At 52.7% G+C, this 16,011-nt stretch overlaps 3 protein-coding genes across 3 annotated transcripts; all 3 read left to right on the forward strand.

Moving 5' to 3' along the window:
- The first annotated feature begins 1,507 nt into the window (after positions 1-1,507).
- On the forward strand, positions 1,508-3,653 carry LOC115909155 (hemoglobin subunit pi). Its single transcript, XM_030958265.1, has 3 exons — positions 1,508-1,703; positions 2,617-2,821; positions 3,401-3,653. Exons 1-3 carry the CDS (start codon positions 1,609-1,611, stop codon positions 3,527-3,529), a joined length of 429 nt encoding a protein of 142 aa, XP_030814125.1. The 5' UTR covers positions 1,508-1,608; the 3' UTR covers positions 3,530-3,653.
- Positions 3,654-6,018: 2,365 nt separating this feature from the next.
- Positions 6,019-6,900, forward strand: LOC115909232 (hemoglobin subunit alpha-D). Its single transcript, XM_030958393.1, has 3 exons — positions 6,019-6,179; positions 6,293-6,497; positions 6,720-6,900. Exons 1-3 carry the CDS (start codon positions 6,088-6,090, stop codon positions 6,846-6,848), a joined length of 426 nt encoding a protein of 141 aa, XP_030814253.1. The 5' UTR covers positions 6,019-6,087; the 3' UTR covers positions 6,849-6,900.
- Positions 6,901-9,015: 2,115 nt separating this feature from the next.
- LOC115909231 (hemoglobin subunit alpha-A) lies at positions 9,016-9,834 on the forward strand. Its single transcript, XM_030958392.1, has 3 exons — positions 9,016-9,166; positions 9,310-9,514; positions 9,607-9,834. Exons 1-3 carry the CDS (start codon positions 9,072-9,074, stop codon positions 9,733-9,735), a joined length of 429 nt encoding a protein of 142 aa, XP_030814252.1. The 5' UTR covers positions 9,016-9,071; the 3' UTR covers positions 9,736-9,834.
- Positions 9,835-16,011: the final 6,177 nt, after the last annotated feature.

Raw genomic sequence — 16,011 nt, forward strand, 5'->3', positions numbered from 1 at the left:
TAGTGCTGCTCTCAAATGCAGACACATCTCTGCCTGAGACACACCAACCTTCTCCACACAAGTGTGCGGGGCTGCTTGGGCAGAGAACATTATCTGACCCCTCTGACTGCAGCAGCCAGTGCTCTTTGCACAGCTGCCAGCTCTCAGTGGTGTCTGATGTCTGAGGCTGCTGTAGTTTATCAGCATGGCAAAGAGATTTACCTCTGCTTTATGTGCTGGCAGGATATTTACTCCCAGAGGTTCTGCAGCAACCATCTCCAGCAGGGTATTTCTTTGACACTTTGCCCACTTATCTGTGATTACAGACCTGTGCTGGTCTTTGTTTTGCTTGTTTGGTCCTTCACCCAGCCAGGGCCCGTGCCCTGATGGTACCAGCCATCTGCTGTGGGACCAGGAGCTCTTGTGCATGTCCAACAACACAGCCAGCACTAACTGGAGTGTTGAGGGCTATTCTACAGTGCAGGGAACTGTTGCCCTGATTTTTTAAGATTTTTCTAAGCTTTCTGATGTTTACATTCTTGTATGTAAGAAACTTTCTCACACACTTTATGGAAATAACTTATTGTTTTGCATTCTTTTATAGAAAAGAAGAAATTTGATAAACTGTTGGTTTATCCAGTGTCATTGGATTGGAGAGGTGGCACTGTACCCTCCAATCCACTGTCACTTTTAGAAATCTATAAATATTAGAGTCAAAAATTAAAAACTCTCTTTTACCTTGGAAAGAGCAGCATGTCTGTGTCATATTATTTTGTGTCCTATAGTGAGGGAACAACTAACAGTAAGATCACACAGTTAGGAAGCAAAGATGTGCAGTCTGAGGATTACAATAAAAGAAATCTGACTGGGCTTTCTCACACACACACTTTTTTCCAGCACCATACTCCATTTCACAAACTCTGTATTCCTGTATCCAAAGTGATCCTTACTACCAATGTTATCACAGGCAGCAATTGTAAAGTGAGTCCCTAATTCTTTGCAAGAGGCTGGCAAAGTGAAGTCCTGAAGCAAATGGCAAAATCTGCACTTACTCTTAAAAAATTTCTCCTCTGAGCCGCACTACAGATCTCCCAGCCTGTCCCTACCCCTACAAAGCATTTTATGTGAAATATTGCACATGTTACAGCCACATATGCTGGAAGTGGCTGGTCAGAAAGGCCCAGAGTCTTGTGTTCACATCTGTGACCCAAGGGGGGAAATGCAGATTCCTCTCCAGGCTCCTCAGTGTGCTGGAGCCCACACACTCCTCAGCTTAGAGATGTGTCCTAAAGCTTCATCAATGGAATTTTGCAGCATTATCTCTCTGCTCATGTATCAATACGTGTCCAGACAATTTCTTTAGACCACGCAGCTGCTAGGTTAAGAAGCAAGAAGCTGATAAGGCCAGCAGGCAAGGAGGACAGTGTGCTGACCCTTGCCAAGGTAGCCATTCCTTCTCGGGAGATAAGTGTCCCTCAGTCCACAGTGGCCCTCTGGAGTAACCAATGAGTGTGGACAGCCACCAAGGTCCTCTCCCCCTTCCCCTTTATAACCAGGGCTGCCAGGGGGTGAGTCCAAACCTGCTCTGAGCGGTCACTGCAAGGGGACAGAGACAGCAGCTCCTGCACAATGACGCTGACCCAAGCCGAGAAAGCCGCCGTGGTCACCATCTGGACCAAGGTGGCCACTCAGGCTGATGCCATTGGGGCAGAATCACTGGAGAGGTAAGGCCCCAGCAGGCCTCCTTTGCTGTTAGGATGCATCTCATGTAGAACCTGGGAGAGTGAGAGCAGGATGGGACAAGGGAGACTTGATGAAGAGTTGTGCTGTTTGATATGTAATCTTCAGGAGTTATATCTGTGCTACTAAATGCTTCACAGTCTAGCAGTAAACCATGATTTTTTAACAATGTAATAGGTTTCTTTTTTCTTTATAGCCATACAGAAGAATTCATAGCCAGAAGCACTGGTGAGGAATTCAAAGCCATTCATACTCGGTGTCCTAAACACCATTATCCCTGTTAGGGGATAAACTTGAAGTGGTTTATTGTACAAGTGATGCACTTTCTCTTACAGTTTTTATGCATTAAGAGAATAGCTGTCCACTAAATTCACTGGATGCTCAGTTCTCATTGTTCCAGTTGTTAGGTAACAAACTGTTAGGAAACAAGACAGCTGGACCCCCTGCATGAAGCATGGCACAGTAATTCAAAGTCCATACCAGCTAAGCAAGCTGGCTTAAAAGGGTCTGGAAATTATCTGACATTTTTATGTTATTCAAAGTGATTTAAATGCTATTTACAGATCAGTGTAAGGTACTGTGATCCTCCTTTCAGGATTCTAAGTACCATTCATATAAATTCTTGTTTTCTCATTTTCATTTGAAGGTCCTGGAAACTTTGTTATAATATAATACAGGAAATTTGGTGACAAACTGGGGCTTTTATTTATTAAAAACAAAACCAAACCCAAAACTACATTAAGTTTTAAATAATTTTTAACACTTAGTTCTTTTCAGATACAATACAGGTACAGATAATCCTGCACGTGCTGCAGAAGGTTTACACTGCACTTGTTCTGAGGTTTTACCACCTCATACCATTTTTCTGCTCACCCTGTTCCTCATGTTCTCCTCCAGGCTTTTCCTCAGCTACCCCCAGACAAAAACCTACTTCCCTCACTTCGACCTGAGCCAAGGCTCAGCTCAGCTCCGTGGCCATGGCTCCAAGGTGATGAGTGCCATCGGGGAGGCTGTGAAGAGCATCGATGACATCCGCAAGGCTTTGGTCAAGCTCAGCGAGCTGCACGCTTACATCCTCAGGGTGGACCCCGTGAACTTCAAGGTGAGTGAGCACAGAGACTTTCAGGGGTGGAAAGGTGGTCCTGCCATCACAAAGATGGTCCTGCCATCTCAAAATTACAGACCACAGGTCGCGTGGGCTAATGGCAGCTTGATCCCTGACTGTGCTGCACAGCTGCTTTCTCATACAATTTTTAACCTGAGATTGAGTCTTTTGGTGAAAGTTCTGGCCCAGTGCAGGCAAAGAACTCCTCGGGGAGCTCCTGTGGTTTGTGTTAGACAGATTCAAATCTCTGCTGGTTTTGCTGTAATTCATGAATCTGCTTCACACATCAAGGTGCATCACCTGTCTTTAACAAAGTTTTAAGAAATTATAAGCAGTCCCACTTTGTTGCACTTGAGGAAGGAAAGGACACATGGATGAGGGAGGGGGATCAAGCAGTGCCTTTTGCCCTATAAGAAAGACAACTGTGCTTCTTCACTCCCATCTCAGGCAGCAGCACTGCCTGCTTGGGACATGTAGCTGTCATCCCCAAGCACACTGGGCCCAAGGTCCATTGGAGACCCCTACACTGATACCTGGTACTCATTGTGATGGATTTCATGCTGCTTTCCCTTACAGCTGCTTTCCCACTGTATCCTGTGCTCCGTGGCTGCCCACTATCCCAGTGACTTCACCCCAGAAGTTCATGCTGCGTGGGACAAGTTCCTGTCCAGTATTTCCTCTGTTCTGACGGAGAAATACAGATAAATCACCTCAACAGAGGGTGAGGGAGGCCCATCCACAGCCCAGCCCTGCTGCCAGGCTCTGGGATATCACTCCTTCCTGGGCAGCTCTTTAAATCCCTGCTGCAGGGGCTCAGTCATCTGCAAAACCCAATAAATAATTCAAATGTGAGCTATGGTCTCTGTGCTTTCTTCTCAGCATGTTCTGCCCACACCTGACTGTTCAGGCAGGGGTGTTCTGAAATGTCTAAACAATATGGAGGGGGAAGTATTAAACTTTATAAACTCATGTGCTAATTCACAGACTAATGAACTCATACTAATTCATGTGCCAATTCAGTGGGTATAACATAACATAACATAACATAACATAACATAACATAACATAACATAACATAACATAACATAACATAACATAACATAACATAACATAACATAACATAACATAACATAACATAACATAACATAAACATAACATAAACATAACATTCAGTGGGAGCAACATAGCATTGAGCAGAAGCCCAGAATGGGCTGGAGCCCTGTGACTGCAGCTGCTCACCAAGGTATATCCACCACAGTCTGTCTCCAGGCTGATCAGCAAAGTCTTTTACCCTGCTAGGACCTATTCAAAACCCATCCCAGCCTGCTGGGAACCAAACCTGCATTGCAACGCAGGGCATTGTCCTCTCATTGTGCCTCTCTCCATGGGGTAGGGATGTGGTATCTGATGTGTTTCTTCTGTGGGATAACCCCACTGTGCAGCCACTGCACCCCAGCTGCCCACTCACCTCGCCCCTGCAATGGGATGAGGCGAAGGGCAAAGGAAGATAAAAGCAGGAAAAACTGGGGGTCAAGATCAAACAAACACACAGAAATAATTGTTTAGTAAGTGAAGACTAAGTGGAAGCACAGGGAAGAAAACAAAACAGGGGGTGCAAAGGCAATCCCTCACCACATCCCATGGGTAGGCTGATGTTCAGCCAGTTCATGAGCAAAAACCATAAATAACCCCCCTAAAACTCCTTCAGACCCCTTCTTTTCCCTTTGATTGCTGAGCATGGTGTTACATGGTATGAAATACCTCTTTGATCATTTGGGCCTATCTGCCTGGCTGTGTCCCCTCCCAGCACCTCAAAATCTATTCCCTGTGTGGGGGCAGGTGAGCAGCAGAGACAGTCTTGATGCTGTGCAAATGCTGCTCACACAAAACCTGGAACATCAGCCTTTTACTGGGGCTGTTTGGCCAAAAAGCTGAAGCACAGGATCATGTCAGCTCCTGTCTCAGAGACTTGTGGCATGAAACAGTGGGTGCAAAGCCTTCAGCCTGCTCTGATGGCCACCCTGAGCCAGCACTGCACGTGGCAGTCCTCGCCTCATCCATGGAATTTAGAGACTGTGCTTGGACAAGGGGGAGGAAGGTGATGTGGAAGCTCTCAGGCCATCAAATGGCTCCAAACATCTAAATGTCACCACAGCAGCTCTTAAAGCATTCTGCATCCACTGGTGTCAGGTAATCTGGAGGTCTAAATCCATGACTTAGGTCAGCATCTGGTGTGTCCCTTACCCCCTGTTTGCACCAACTCCTTCCTGCAGAGGCTGAGAGAAGGATGTGAGAGACAGAGGAAATGGCCTCAAGTTGTGCCAGGAGAGGCTTAGGTTGGATATTAGGAAAAATTTCTCCACTGAAAGCCTTGTCAGGCCCTGGCACAGGCTGTCCAGGGCAGTGGTGGGGTTCCTGTCCCTGGAGGGATTTAGCAGATGTGTAGATGTGGCTCCTGGGGACCTGATTTAGGGTTGGCCTTGGCAGTGCTGGGGGAATGGTCAGCCTGAGGATCCTAGGCGCCTTTTCCAACATTAATAATTTGATTATTCTAACATTCTGCTATTGTATGACCAGACACCATGGGGCCTGAGGGATTTCCCAGAATTTATGGGGAGAGGCAGGAGCACACATTGGGGTGGGAAGAAGGGAAGGAGTCCAAGACTGACAAGCATCACAGGATGGACTTTGGGAAGACCATGAACCCAAAGAGGAGGTTGTTCCCTGCCTGGATTCTCTGGGAAGGCCTGTCCATGGCTCCTACTCAGAGGCCATGGGACTTGGGGCAGAGAGGGGCTGGCTGTGCCAAAGTCTGGAGCGGACATGGGACACTTGTGGGACCCACGTCACCACCCTCAGAGCCAAGGAGGACCCTGGCCCATCCGTGGAGAATACTGGATCACAATAACAGGTTTGAGGACGTGCCAGCCAGGATGGACAAGGCTGTGGCACCCCTGGGACATGCCTGGGGCTGCTGCTGTCCAAGAGGCAGCCTGGTAAGGTGCTGCCCCCTGCCCCATTCTGGTGTTGGGCTGGGGCAGAGGGGCAGGACAGGCAGCTGGGGCCCCCAGGGGCCTCCTTAGGGCAGGGGCCCCCGAGGCATCTGGGGCCCCCCAGGCAGTGCTGCAGCCGCTCCCAGGGCCCGGCCATCCCCCCGCCCCTCAGTGTGATAAGATAAGGCTGGGTGGAGGTGCCAGCAGCTATAAAAGGCGTCCCTGCAGTGCTGCTGCCACCAATCCCTGGCCACTCTTGCAGCCGCCGCCATGCTGACCGCCGAGGACAAGAAGCTGATCCAGCAGATATGGGGAAAGGTGGGGGGCGCCGAGGAGGAAATCGGAGCCGAGGCCCTGACAAGGTACAGACCTGGGGACCCCACGGGAGAGGGGACAAGGGGGTGGGAGCCCCACGGAGGGGCCGGCGTGGTGGGTGCAGCTGGGGTCAGCACCACTGACTGTCCCACTCTCGCAGGATGTTCTGCTCCTACCCCCCGACCAAGACCTACTTCCCTCACTTCGACCTGTCCCCGGGCTCTGACCAGGTCCGCGGCCACGGCAAGAAAGTGGTGGCTGCCCTGGGCACCGCCATCAAGAACATAGACAACCTCAGCCAGGCTCTGTCTGAGCTCAGCAACCTGCACGCCTACAACCTGCGTGTGGACCCCGTCAACTTCAAGGCAGGCAGGGGGAATGGGGGTGGGGAATGGGGACAGAGATCAGAATGGGGGGACAGGGAGCAGGGGATGGGGAATGGAGACTGAGGGACAGGGAATGGGGCACAGGGATCGGGATGGAGGACAGGAGATGGGGGAGGGTGGACAGCAGGGGATGGGGTACAGGGGGTGTGGGGCAGGGACCGGGATGGGGACATCGGTGCTAAGCCCCGTTTTTCCTTGCAGTTCCTGTCGCAGTGCTTGCAGGTGGCGCTGGCTACCCGCCTGGGTAAGGAGTACAGCCCCGAGGCGCACTCTGCCGTCGACAAGTTCATGTCGGCCGTGGCCAGCGTGCTGGCTGAGAAGTACAGATGAGCTGTCAGCCGTGCCTGTGTACCATCAATAAAAAAAAGATTCTTTTGCTGCAGCAACGCGTCCGTTTGTGCCGGGGCCGGGGGCTGGGCTGGGCTGGAGAGTGGCGGCGTTCCTGCTGGAGGGACGGGGCTGCGGGTGTGGTGGATGAGGTACGGGAAGGGCAGCACCAGCCCTGGGCTCCCTGGGTGCCCCTCAGGGCCCTGCTTGCTTCCAACCCTCCCCAGCACGGGATGCAGCTGATGGCAGCACCCAGGGAGTGAAGCTGTGCCTGCATCCCTCCAGGGAGCGGGGCGAAGGCTGCGCCAAGACAAATGTGATCCTTGCATTCCCCTGAAGGATTCCTGGGGGGTGATGGGGGTGTAGGACAAATCCTACCTGTCTCCATCTATCAAGATGGCTTTTTAAGGCTTTATTAGGAGTGCTGCAGGAGCGAAGTGCTTGCATGAGCTCCAGAAGCAATCTGAGAATTCATGGAGTGAAAAAAGCCCACCGCAGACCATTAAGCACAAAGACTGTTCTGGGAGTCAAGCTCCTGAAGCACTAATCCCAGTCAACTGCCAGGGAAGAACCTCCACACCTGCCCCAGGTGTCTGCTCTTCCCCTGGGACCTGGGCAGGGTGGGAATGGGATGGGCAAAGCTGCAGTCCAGTATAGGAACACTGGTTTCAGGACTTTGGAGCCTGAATTTTAAAAGAATCAGTGATCACAGGTGAAGGGCTACGAGATACTACACTAGCCCTGGGTTTGCTCTGTGCTGTGACACCAGAGGGGGGAGATGAGATCCTGCAGGAGAGAGGAGCCTGAGTGTCCAGGTGTGGGCAGGGGGCGGGTGGGGGCGTGCAGGGACCCTGCCTGCTCACAAACAGGCCTGGCAGTGCCTGAGCGTGGCAGCACCTGCAGGTGAACCCACAGCGCTTGTGCTCCATCCTCAAACACACCCCAGTCCACATCCCAGTGGGCTCATGTGCGTTTACACCCGTTTGTTTTTGTGCCACCAGTTTGAGAGCTGCCTTGGCAGCTCTGCCCGTGCACACACATGCAGCAGACACTGCCCTGCTGCTGCTTCCCAGAAAATCAGCCCCCCCGGCCCTCCCTCCCCACTCTGAAGCGGTGCCAGACCGAGCTAATCTCCCCCAAACACAAATGATAAGAACCTCAGCCATGGAGGAAACACGGGTGTGAACTGTCACTGCCGGTCTGCGCCACCTGCCGAGCCCACTGTGAGCTCTGCCAGCCCCCTCACCCTCCCTGCCTTCCTCACCACCCTCATCTTCCTTGCCCTCGTTACGTTCCTCATCATTTGGAGCACACGGGGCTCACCACAGACCACAGCGATCTTCCCAAAGCTCTTGCAGTGCCCGGCGCTGGTCCCGTGGCTCTGCCCAGTGTCCCCCCTGCCCAGAAGTCAGTGCCCAGTGCCCCAGGGCAGTGCAGGACAGGGGGCTGGGGCAGGGCAGCTCCGGGCTCTGCTGGCCTGACCGTGGCTCGGGAGCAGGGGCTGGAGATGACACACTCTGTGGGGGGGTGTGGGGTACACGGGTGTGGGGTGTGCTCAGGAACCAGAGCAGGGACTGCAGTGGGGCAGCCGTGCACGGGGATGTGTTGGAGGGCAGAGGGCTGAGCCGGGACAGCATACGGGTGTGCAAGGACGTGCAGGTGGCAGCTGGCAGTGCCTGCAGGGGCAATGTGTGTCCGGGGGCAGCTCGGGGGGTGTGTGCAGGCTGGTCATGGTCAGGCTGTGCATGCAGGTGCACACGGGGCTGTGTGGGGGCGTGGGGAGACTCCCCCACGCTGCTGTGCCAACACCCGGCCAGAGCACATCCAGGCTGTGCCAGTCCCATGCCAAGGGACACACACGGGCTCCCCTGCCAGTGCCAGTGCAGACCCTGACCACAACCCACGCCAGCCCGGGCGCTACAGCTAAACCTAAACCGCATCCTAACCCCAAGCCTAACTTTAAATGTGTCCGCGGGGCAGAGACCACGCGTCCGCTCTGGAACAAGCCCTGACCTTAACCCCGAGGCAGAGCCGCCGCTGCCGCTGCCGGTGCCGGTGCCGGTGCCCCGCAGAGCGGAGCGGGGCGGGGGAGGGACGGGCGGGCGGCGGCCCCGCCTGGCCGGGCTCCAGCAGCCCCGGGCCGGGCGGAGCCCCAGCACCGCATATAAGGGGAGCGGCGGGCAGCGGGGACACCCGTGCTGGCGCTGCCGACTCGGAGGTGACACCATGGTGCTGTCCGCCGCAGACAAGACCAACGTCAAGGGCGTCTTCGCCAAAATCGGCGGCCACGCCGACGAATATGGCGCCGATGCCCTGGAGAGGTATCGTGGCTGTCCCCTGTGTGACCCTCTCTCCCCTCTCCAGCCCCGACTCCCTCGCATCTGCCCCCTCTTGTCCCCATCCGCAGCTGTCCTTTGCCCCCCTGTCCCTGTCTCACCTGTCTCTGAACCCCTCTGTTCTGCAGGATGTTCGCCACCTACCCCGCGACCAAGACCTACTTCCCCCACTTCGACCTAGGAAAGGGCTCTGCCCAGGTCAAGGGGCACGGCAAGAAGGTGGCGGGAGCACTGGTGGAAGCTGTCAACCACATCGATGACCTTGCTGGTGCCCTCTCCAAGCTCAGCGACCTCCACGCCCAAAAACTCCGTGTGGACCCTGTCAACTTCAAAGTGAGTGTCTGGGGAGGGGTGACCAGCCCAGCTTCCCTTCTGGTGACTCCCTTGCCTCATTGCCTTGCTCACCACATCGTTTTGCCTTCCAGCTGCTGGGCCAGTGCTTCCTGGTGGCGGTGGCCACCCGCAACCCCAGTCTCCTGACCCCAGAAGTCCACGCTTCCCTGGACAAGTTCCTGTGCGCCGTGGGCACCGTGCTGACTGCCAAGTACCGTTAAGGCGCGTGCTGTGGCCAGAGCTGGAGCCAACACCCCACCAGCCCTCCGACAGCCAGCAGTCAAATGTTCTGAAATAAAATCTCTTGCATTTGTGCTGCAGCTCTGGTGTCCTGCTCTGTGTGCTGCCTGCGGGAAGGGAGCGGGAGGGATGTGCTCTGGGGGTCTGAACTGGAGGTCTCCCCATCAGGTGGGTGCATGGAGGAAATGGGTTCTGGTTGTGCTGTCGCTGAGAAGAGGCAGCATTTGGGGGTGGTGTCCAGCGGGCAGACACTGCTTTGCTGCCGTGGGGCTCTGGGAGGAGACAGAGCATTTCTAGGTACCAGTGGAGGGGAGACACTCATGGAAGATCTGGAGCTCCCTGCAGCCCCAGGCTGTCCCACCAGAATTCCACATTGGGGTCCCCTCTTGCACCACCAGCCCCGTGCACCTCTGTTCAGGACAGTGCCAGGGGACATCTCCTCCTGAAAATCTTCCAGGAGACGCAGGGGCTCCTGGCACCTGTGACCCTCTGCCTGGTTGCAGAGTGGGAATGGCCTCAGGACCTCCCTGTGCCAGGACATCTTTCCTTGCACACCCAGCACACAGGGCTGTACAGGGCTGCAAGATTTCTTCTGCCTCCACCAAATGGCCTGCTGCTGGGTGTCTCTGTGGAGGGCTCCTGGGGAGCTGCAAGGGGAGCAGATGGGGCTCAGCAGTGTGGGGTGGTGTCAGGGCCCCACGAAAAGGAGCCCAGGAGTTGTGCTGGTGTCTGCACCCCCCAGCCCTTATCGCAGCCCACAGCAGGGTGGCCGTGGTGGGAGCTGATAAAGGCACGTGTGGGCTCTCCTCCAGCTGTGGGTGTGGTGGGAGACTGGGCAACAGATAGTCCCAGGAGGCTGCAACCTGCCAGGTGCTGAGTAAGGGCTGGGAGGTCCTTAGTGAGGAGGGGAAGGATCAAGGAAGCTCCAGGGTGGCTCACAAAGCCAGCCAAGGTTGCCACAGGCTCCTCTGATCCTTGGCACTGGCAAGGATGGCCTCTTCCACAATCCCACGGCCTCTTCCATAACCCCATGGCCCCCAGGCGCTGTCAGAGAATGCACAGAGACAGAAGAAACTCCAATAACTCCAAAGAGAGGAGGAGGCCCTTCAGGGTCTCTTCTGCACAGCACTGCAGGTGTCATGAACCCACACACCTTCTGTTCCTGAGCACAGTGAGGAAGGGAGGAGAAAGCCAGTCAGGGCATCACTGGCCAATCTCTACCTTTGTATGGAGCAGGTGCTGGAGCAGGTTCCACCCCTCCAGCCAGGAACATCACCCAGGCAGAGCTGCAGGCACAACTTCCTGGGGATGTCATGGAGAACCAGGACACGGTGGGGACTCAGGGCACACGGGTGTGCAAGGAGGTGTGAACTGGTGTGGAAAGCACTGGGAAGGGCCAGCATCAAATCCAGCACCGACTTGGACTCCTCCAAACTCAGCCACTGAGGGTCCTTATGGCCCCCAGCGTGGTGGGTATAGGAGAGAAGGTGTAAGAGCAGTGTGGGGACAATGTGTATGTGAGGGGTGAGAGCTGTTCCAGCTTGCTTTAGCTTCTGACTGCTCCCGAGCCGTGCTGTGACCTCAGGCAGGACACTCGGGTGGCACTGGCAGTGTCCTGCCTCTGCAGCACTTTGCCAGGGCTCTGCCTGGCCGGGGAACCGCTGAGCTCCTGTTGTCCCAGCCGTTTGTCCCTGCTGCCACAAGATGGGGACCTCAAGCCGTGGTGCTTTGTCGGGGCCAGGCAGAGGGCTGGGAGAAGCAGGGCTGCCAGCCAGGGCTGCCAGCCAGCCCCACATCCCCAGGGGACACTGATGCCAGCTCGGGGGGGGTGCAGGACCCCTCCCCATCAGCCCTGCTGAGAGTTCCAGCCCGAGCGCCCCCTGCTCTGCTCAGAGCACAGGGGTCCCCTCACTGGGCATCCCTTGGTGGCCGTGGCTGTGTGTGCCCCAGGACACAGCCAGCCCCGTGGGACACTCACACTGACCGCAGCTTGGCACGCCCTGAGCTGGCATCCCTGCCCAGCTGCCACACAGCAGCCACGCTCTGCAGCACAGCAGGTCAAATATTTACCTGGTGCTGGCCCAGGCTGGTTTTGCAGTTGGCATTGCTGCAGCTCCAGTGCTGAGGAGAGAGTTGGAGGCAACTCCTGCATTGCCAGAGCAGCAGCAGCAGCCTGAAACAGCCCCAGGTGACACTGAGGAGGTGGGTTTGGACACAAAGCCCGCTGATCCAGGCATGACAGCACTCAGGAAGCTGAATCACACCGGGCAGCTTCAGCAGAAGAAAGAGGACGAGTATCTCCGGGTCATGCCTGTTTTGATGTCTCCATTCTCTGCAGGCTTTTCTCAGCTCTCGTTTATTCCTGATGGACAAAGCACCCGGGGTTCAAAGATAACCTCCAGTGTTCTGTTCTGTGGTGACAACAAGGCAAGTGGCATCTCAGAGCTCATTTTTATTGAAAGAGGGGTTAAACACCATCAGGAAATGAGCTTGATGGTAATGACTTACCCCGTCACAGGACTTCCACCAGGCTCTCGAGGGGCTGCAAACAGCATTGTCCAGATAGGTTGGATTCTAATCTTATTATGTTGGCTAGGAGTGTGTCCTGGAGAGGGACACAGAAACACACACTCCTGGAGGAGGTCAAGCATCCATGGGGGGTTCTCCCCATGGATGAATTCTCTTCAGGAATTCTCCATGAATTTTCTATCTTCCCTGTAGCAAGGGGGATCTAGCAAACAAGCAGCGGGAAGATAGAGAATTAATTCCTCCCTGGAAGCTGATCTTAGGAGACCAGTTGAGAGATCCTCTTGCTGGAATGAGGAGGGAAAACATCGTGTGTTTTACAGACTGTTCTTGTTTATGCATCCCATATTGGAATTCAATATGGCAACAGTGTAACCCACGAGTGGTGCAGCCAATAGGTCTTCTGCTTCTTTGCTGTGTGTTTGGACAGCCAGTCTTTCCTAAATGTCAGATTTTCCTGCTGAAAAAAGATTTTTTCCTCCCTGATTTGTCTGAATTCTTTTGAATCTTAAGCCAGTGCTTTCAGCCCCTCCAGCTCAGGAACATCTGAGAACTTAATAAGGATGTTCTCCGCCACAAAACAAGTTATTGATGACAGAACAGTAAATAATAATGGTAAACAAAGAGCTGGAATCTGTCACGGAAGGAAAACAGACTCATCTGAAAGGATTCATTCTTGGCAAAGGCAGTGATTATTACTCATCTCTTTCTTTGATGAAAAGTCCCACTGTTTGTTTTGTTGTTTTTTTAACTTGAACCCGACTGGTTTGTAGTTCCTTGGTTTCCTCCTTTTATTTACCCTGCTAACAATAAGAGACACTAAGGTCTTGTTCCTGTGACCCCATCCCCCTCCCTCTTTTCCCAGAGATATTGAATGTTTGGAGGTGGCTTCCATCAGTTTTTGAGGTAGAGGGGATTTTTTTCCTCAGGCAAGCAGTCTGAAAATAAGGAATGATTGAAATATACTTTAATTCAAACTTTTTTGAATGCTCCCACCTCCTCCACTGGCTGTTTTGCCAGTGGAAAAAGGAAAAGTGGTAGAAGACAGAAAATGAGCATTGATTAGATTTTCACTACAGAGATGGAAATTGAATAGAAATGCAAAATCTTTCTTCCTGCTGGTTGCTCTGTCTTCCTACCACACAGCAACCACCTGGGAGATCTGATTTTGCTTGGAGCTGAGATGTAGGCAGTGCTCTGCTGGTGACATCAGTGCTTCCTCTCTCCTTGTGTTGTTTTTCTGCATTTTTCAGCAGCAGGAGATGCCATCTGGGGAGGGCCCAGCTTTGGTTGTGTTCCTCCAGCTCCCACACAAGCAGTAATAGCAATTCCAGAGGCTACATTCCTGCCTGTTACCTTCAGCATCTGTCTGTTGGCCTGCTGCTGCTCATGAATTTGCTCTACCTTTTATAAACCTGCTGATCCTATTTGTTTCCACAACCTCCTGTGGCAGTGAGTTCCAGAAGTTCATTCTCCCACCTACTCCAAATAAAGTCCTTTTCATCCATTTTAAATCAATCTACCAGACTGATCGATGGCCTCCAACTCTCATCAAGCACCAGGTCCACGTTCTCTTTATGATTTTGTAGGGCTGGCATGTTTTGCTCCCCTTCCTCCAGAGAAAAATCCCAGCCTCCCCAAACCCCTTTGTATTGCAGCTACCCCATGCCCTTGACCTCAGGGCTGTAAATCCACAATGCTCTCACATCCTAAGATGTCCTGTTGCCGTAGGACAAGGGGTGATGGTTTCAAACAAAGAGATTTGATTTAAATTAGATGTAAAGAAGAAGTTTTTACGGGGCAGGTGGTAAAACATTGGCACAGGTTACTCAGAGAGGTTGGGATGTCCCATCCCTGGAAACTTTCAAGACCAGGGTTGGATGGGGCTCTGAGCAACCTGACCTAGTGGAAGCCATCCCTGTCCATGGCAGAGGGGATGAACTAGACAACCTTTAAAAGCCCATTCCAACCCAAATTATGCCATGATTATAGGATTCCATGATCAGAGGCCAGACCTGCACAGATATGGGTGCACCAAGCTGTTACACAACAGGCAGGAGATGTTCTCTTTGGTATTTTGCAAGCCCAAGCCCTTCTGGATGACAGCACTGTATTTTTTTTTTTTCTCTGCACATCAAGGCTACAATTTTGGCAAACCATCAGTGAGGATTCCAGCATCTTTTTCCTGAGCTGTAATAGCCAGTTTAAGTTCAGCCTCTCCTGTTTTAGATCACATTTCCCTATCCAGGTCACCCTCTTTATCTACACTGAAAGGATTGACCTTCTGTTTTTCCTTTTGTGAGTAACACTGAGAGCTGCACACAGCAAAGTTCCACAGAGTACATCAAATATCCTTTCAGCAGCTTCCTGCAGTGATGGAGCATCATTTGACTTTTCTGCCTAAAGCTAAAACTGTGCAACTCCAACAGCAGAGTTTTGGTCCCTAATCTTGGGGTACAGTTCCTCGTTATTCTCTTCCTTCCCCTGTCACAGTGACTTCAAGTCAAGCTGCTGGGTGGACACAATTCAATGAAGATCTAGCTGAAAATACTTAAAACAGAGTTTTCCAGTCAGTGACACTTTTTTATTCCTTGCACTAGGATCAAACAGAGATAGGGGTGCAGACAGTGCCAGCTCTGTGCTCTCCAGAGACCTTTGCACATGGCCAGGAGGATCCCAGCTATGGATTTATGGAAAGCAATACAGCAAAATGTGCATTGCAGCTGCTCATCCAGAAAGCTTTTAGACATCCCTCAATAGCTGAGCAGCTCAGTGCCTTTATTAATAGTAGAAATATATTTATCAAAATTCATGGGTCAGCACTGTTAAAGCTCCATAAATCCAATTTGCACAGGCCACCATTATTTATTTTTCCAGGTTGTTGCCTCAAAGAGGGATACTTCCAGTATCCAATCCAGACTTCTCCACAGGCCTGTCTGAAACACTGTAGGAAATACACTCTCCAGAACAGGGTCCTTCTCTTTTGTCTGATGTGAAGGGCTGTGTTCAGGGCTCATGGACCACAGAGCAGGAAGCAGAAGTGGTGAGCCCTGACCATCACAGGGACACCGACACCACTTTCAGAGTGTCACTGACTCTGACAGAAACCCTGGCTCCAGCACAGCCACGGTCCCTGAGGCTGCAGCACAGACAGAATCCCCTGTGTGAGTTTCTGAATCCTCTGGGCTCTTGGTGCCCCACAGGGTGAGGCAGATGCCACTGCAGCTGTACCTTCTGCCTGGCTGCAGGTCTTTGTGATGCACTGATTGGGCAAGTGGAGGAAGCTTCAGCTTCTCCAGCTCCAGCTTCAGCCCCAATTCCAGTTCTGCAGCCAAAGGAGGCCCTCCCTGGCCCAAACTCACCCCTTGATGCTGCAAGGCTGCTTAGCCAAAGGGAAAAGGAGCAGCCCAGACAGTCCCTGAGCCAATGACAACATTTGCATGTCCCCATGTGTTTGGAGCAGCTGTCACTCTGGAGGTGGCATGTCCTACAGCATCCATCCACACAGTTACAGGGAACACTGGAATGCTTCTCTTGGGAACAAGCAACTCCAAGGGACCCAAGCTGTGAAAAAAAATAGATATTGTAACACATTCTGGATCTGACTCGGCATTATGTTAGATAAGCTTTATTTATGCTCAGGTCTTTGACTTTTTTTTTTTTCTCTTTTAAGAGGAAAATAACTAGAAATGGCATTTCAAGAAAGTAATTCATAAGGGCTGATTGGAGAT

This window comes from Camarhynchus parvulus, chromosome 14 (genome assembly GCF_901933205.1).
Source record: "Camarhynchus parvulus chromosome 14, STF_HiC, whole genome shotgun sequence".
Taxonomy (NCBI): domain Eukaryota; kingdom Metazoa; phylum Chordata; class Aves; order Passeriformes; family Thraupidae; genus Camarhynchus; species Camarhynchus parvulus.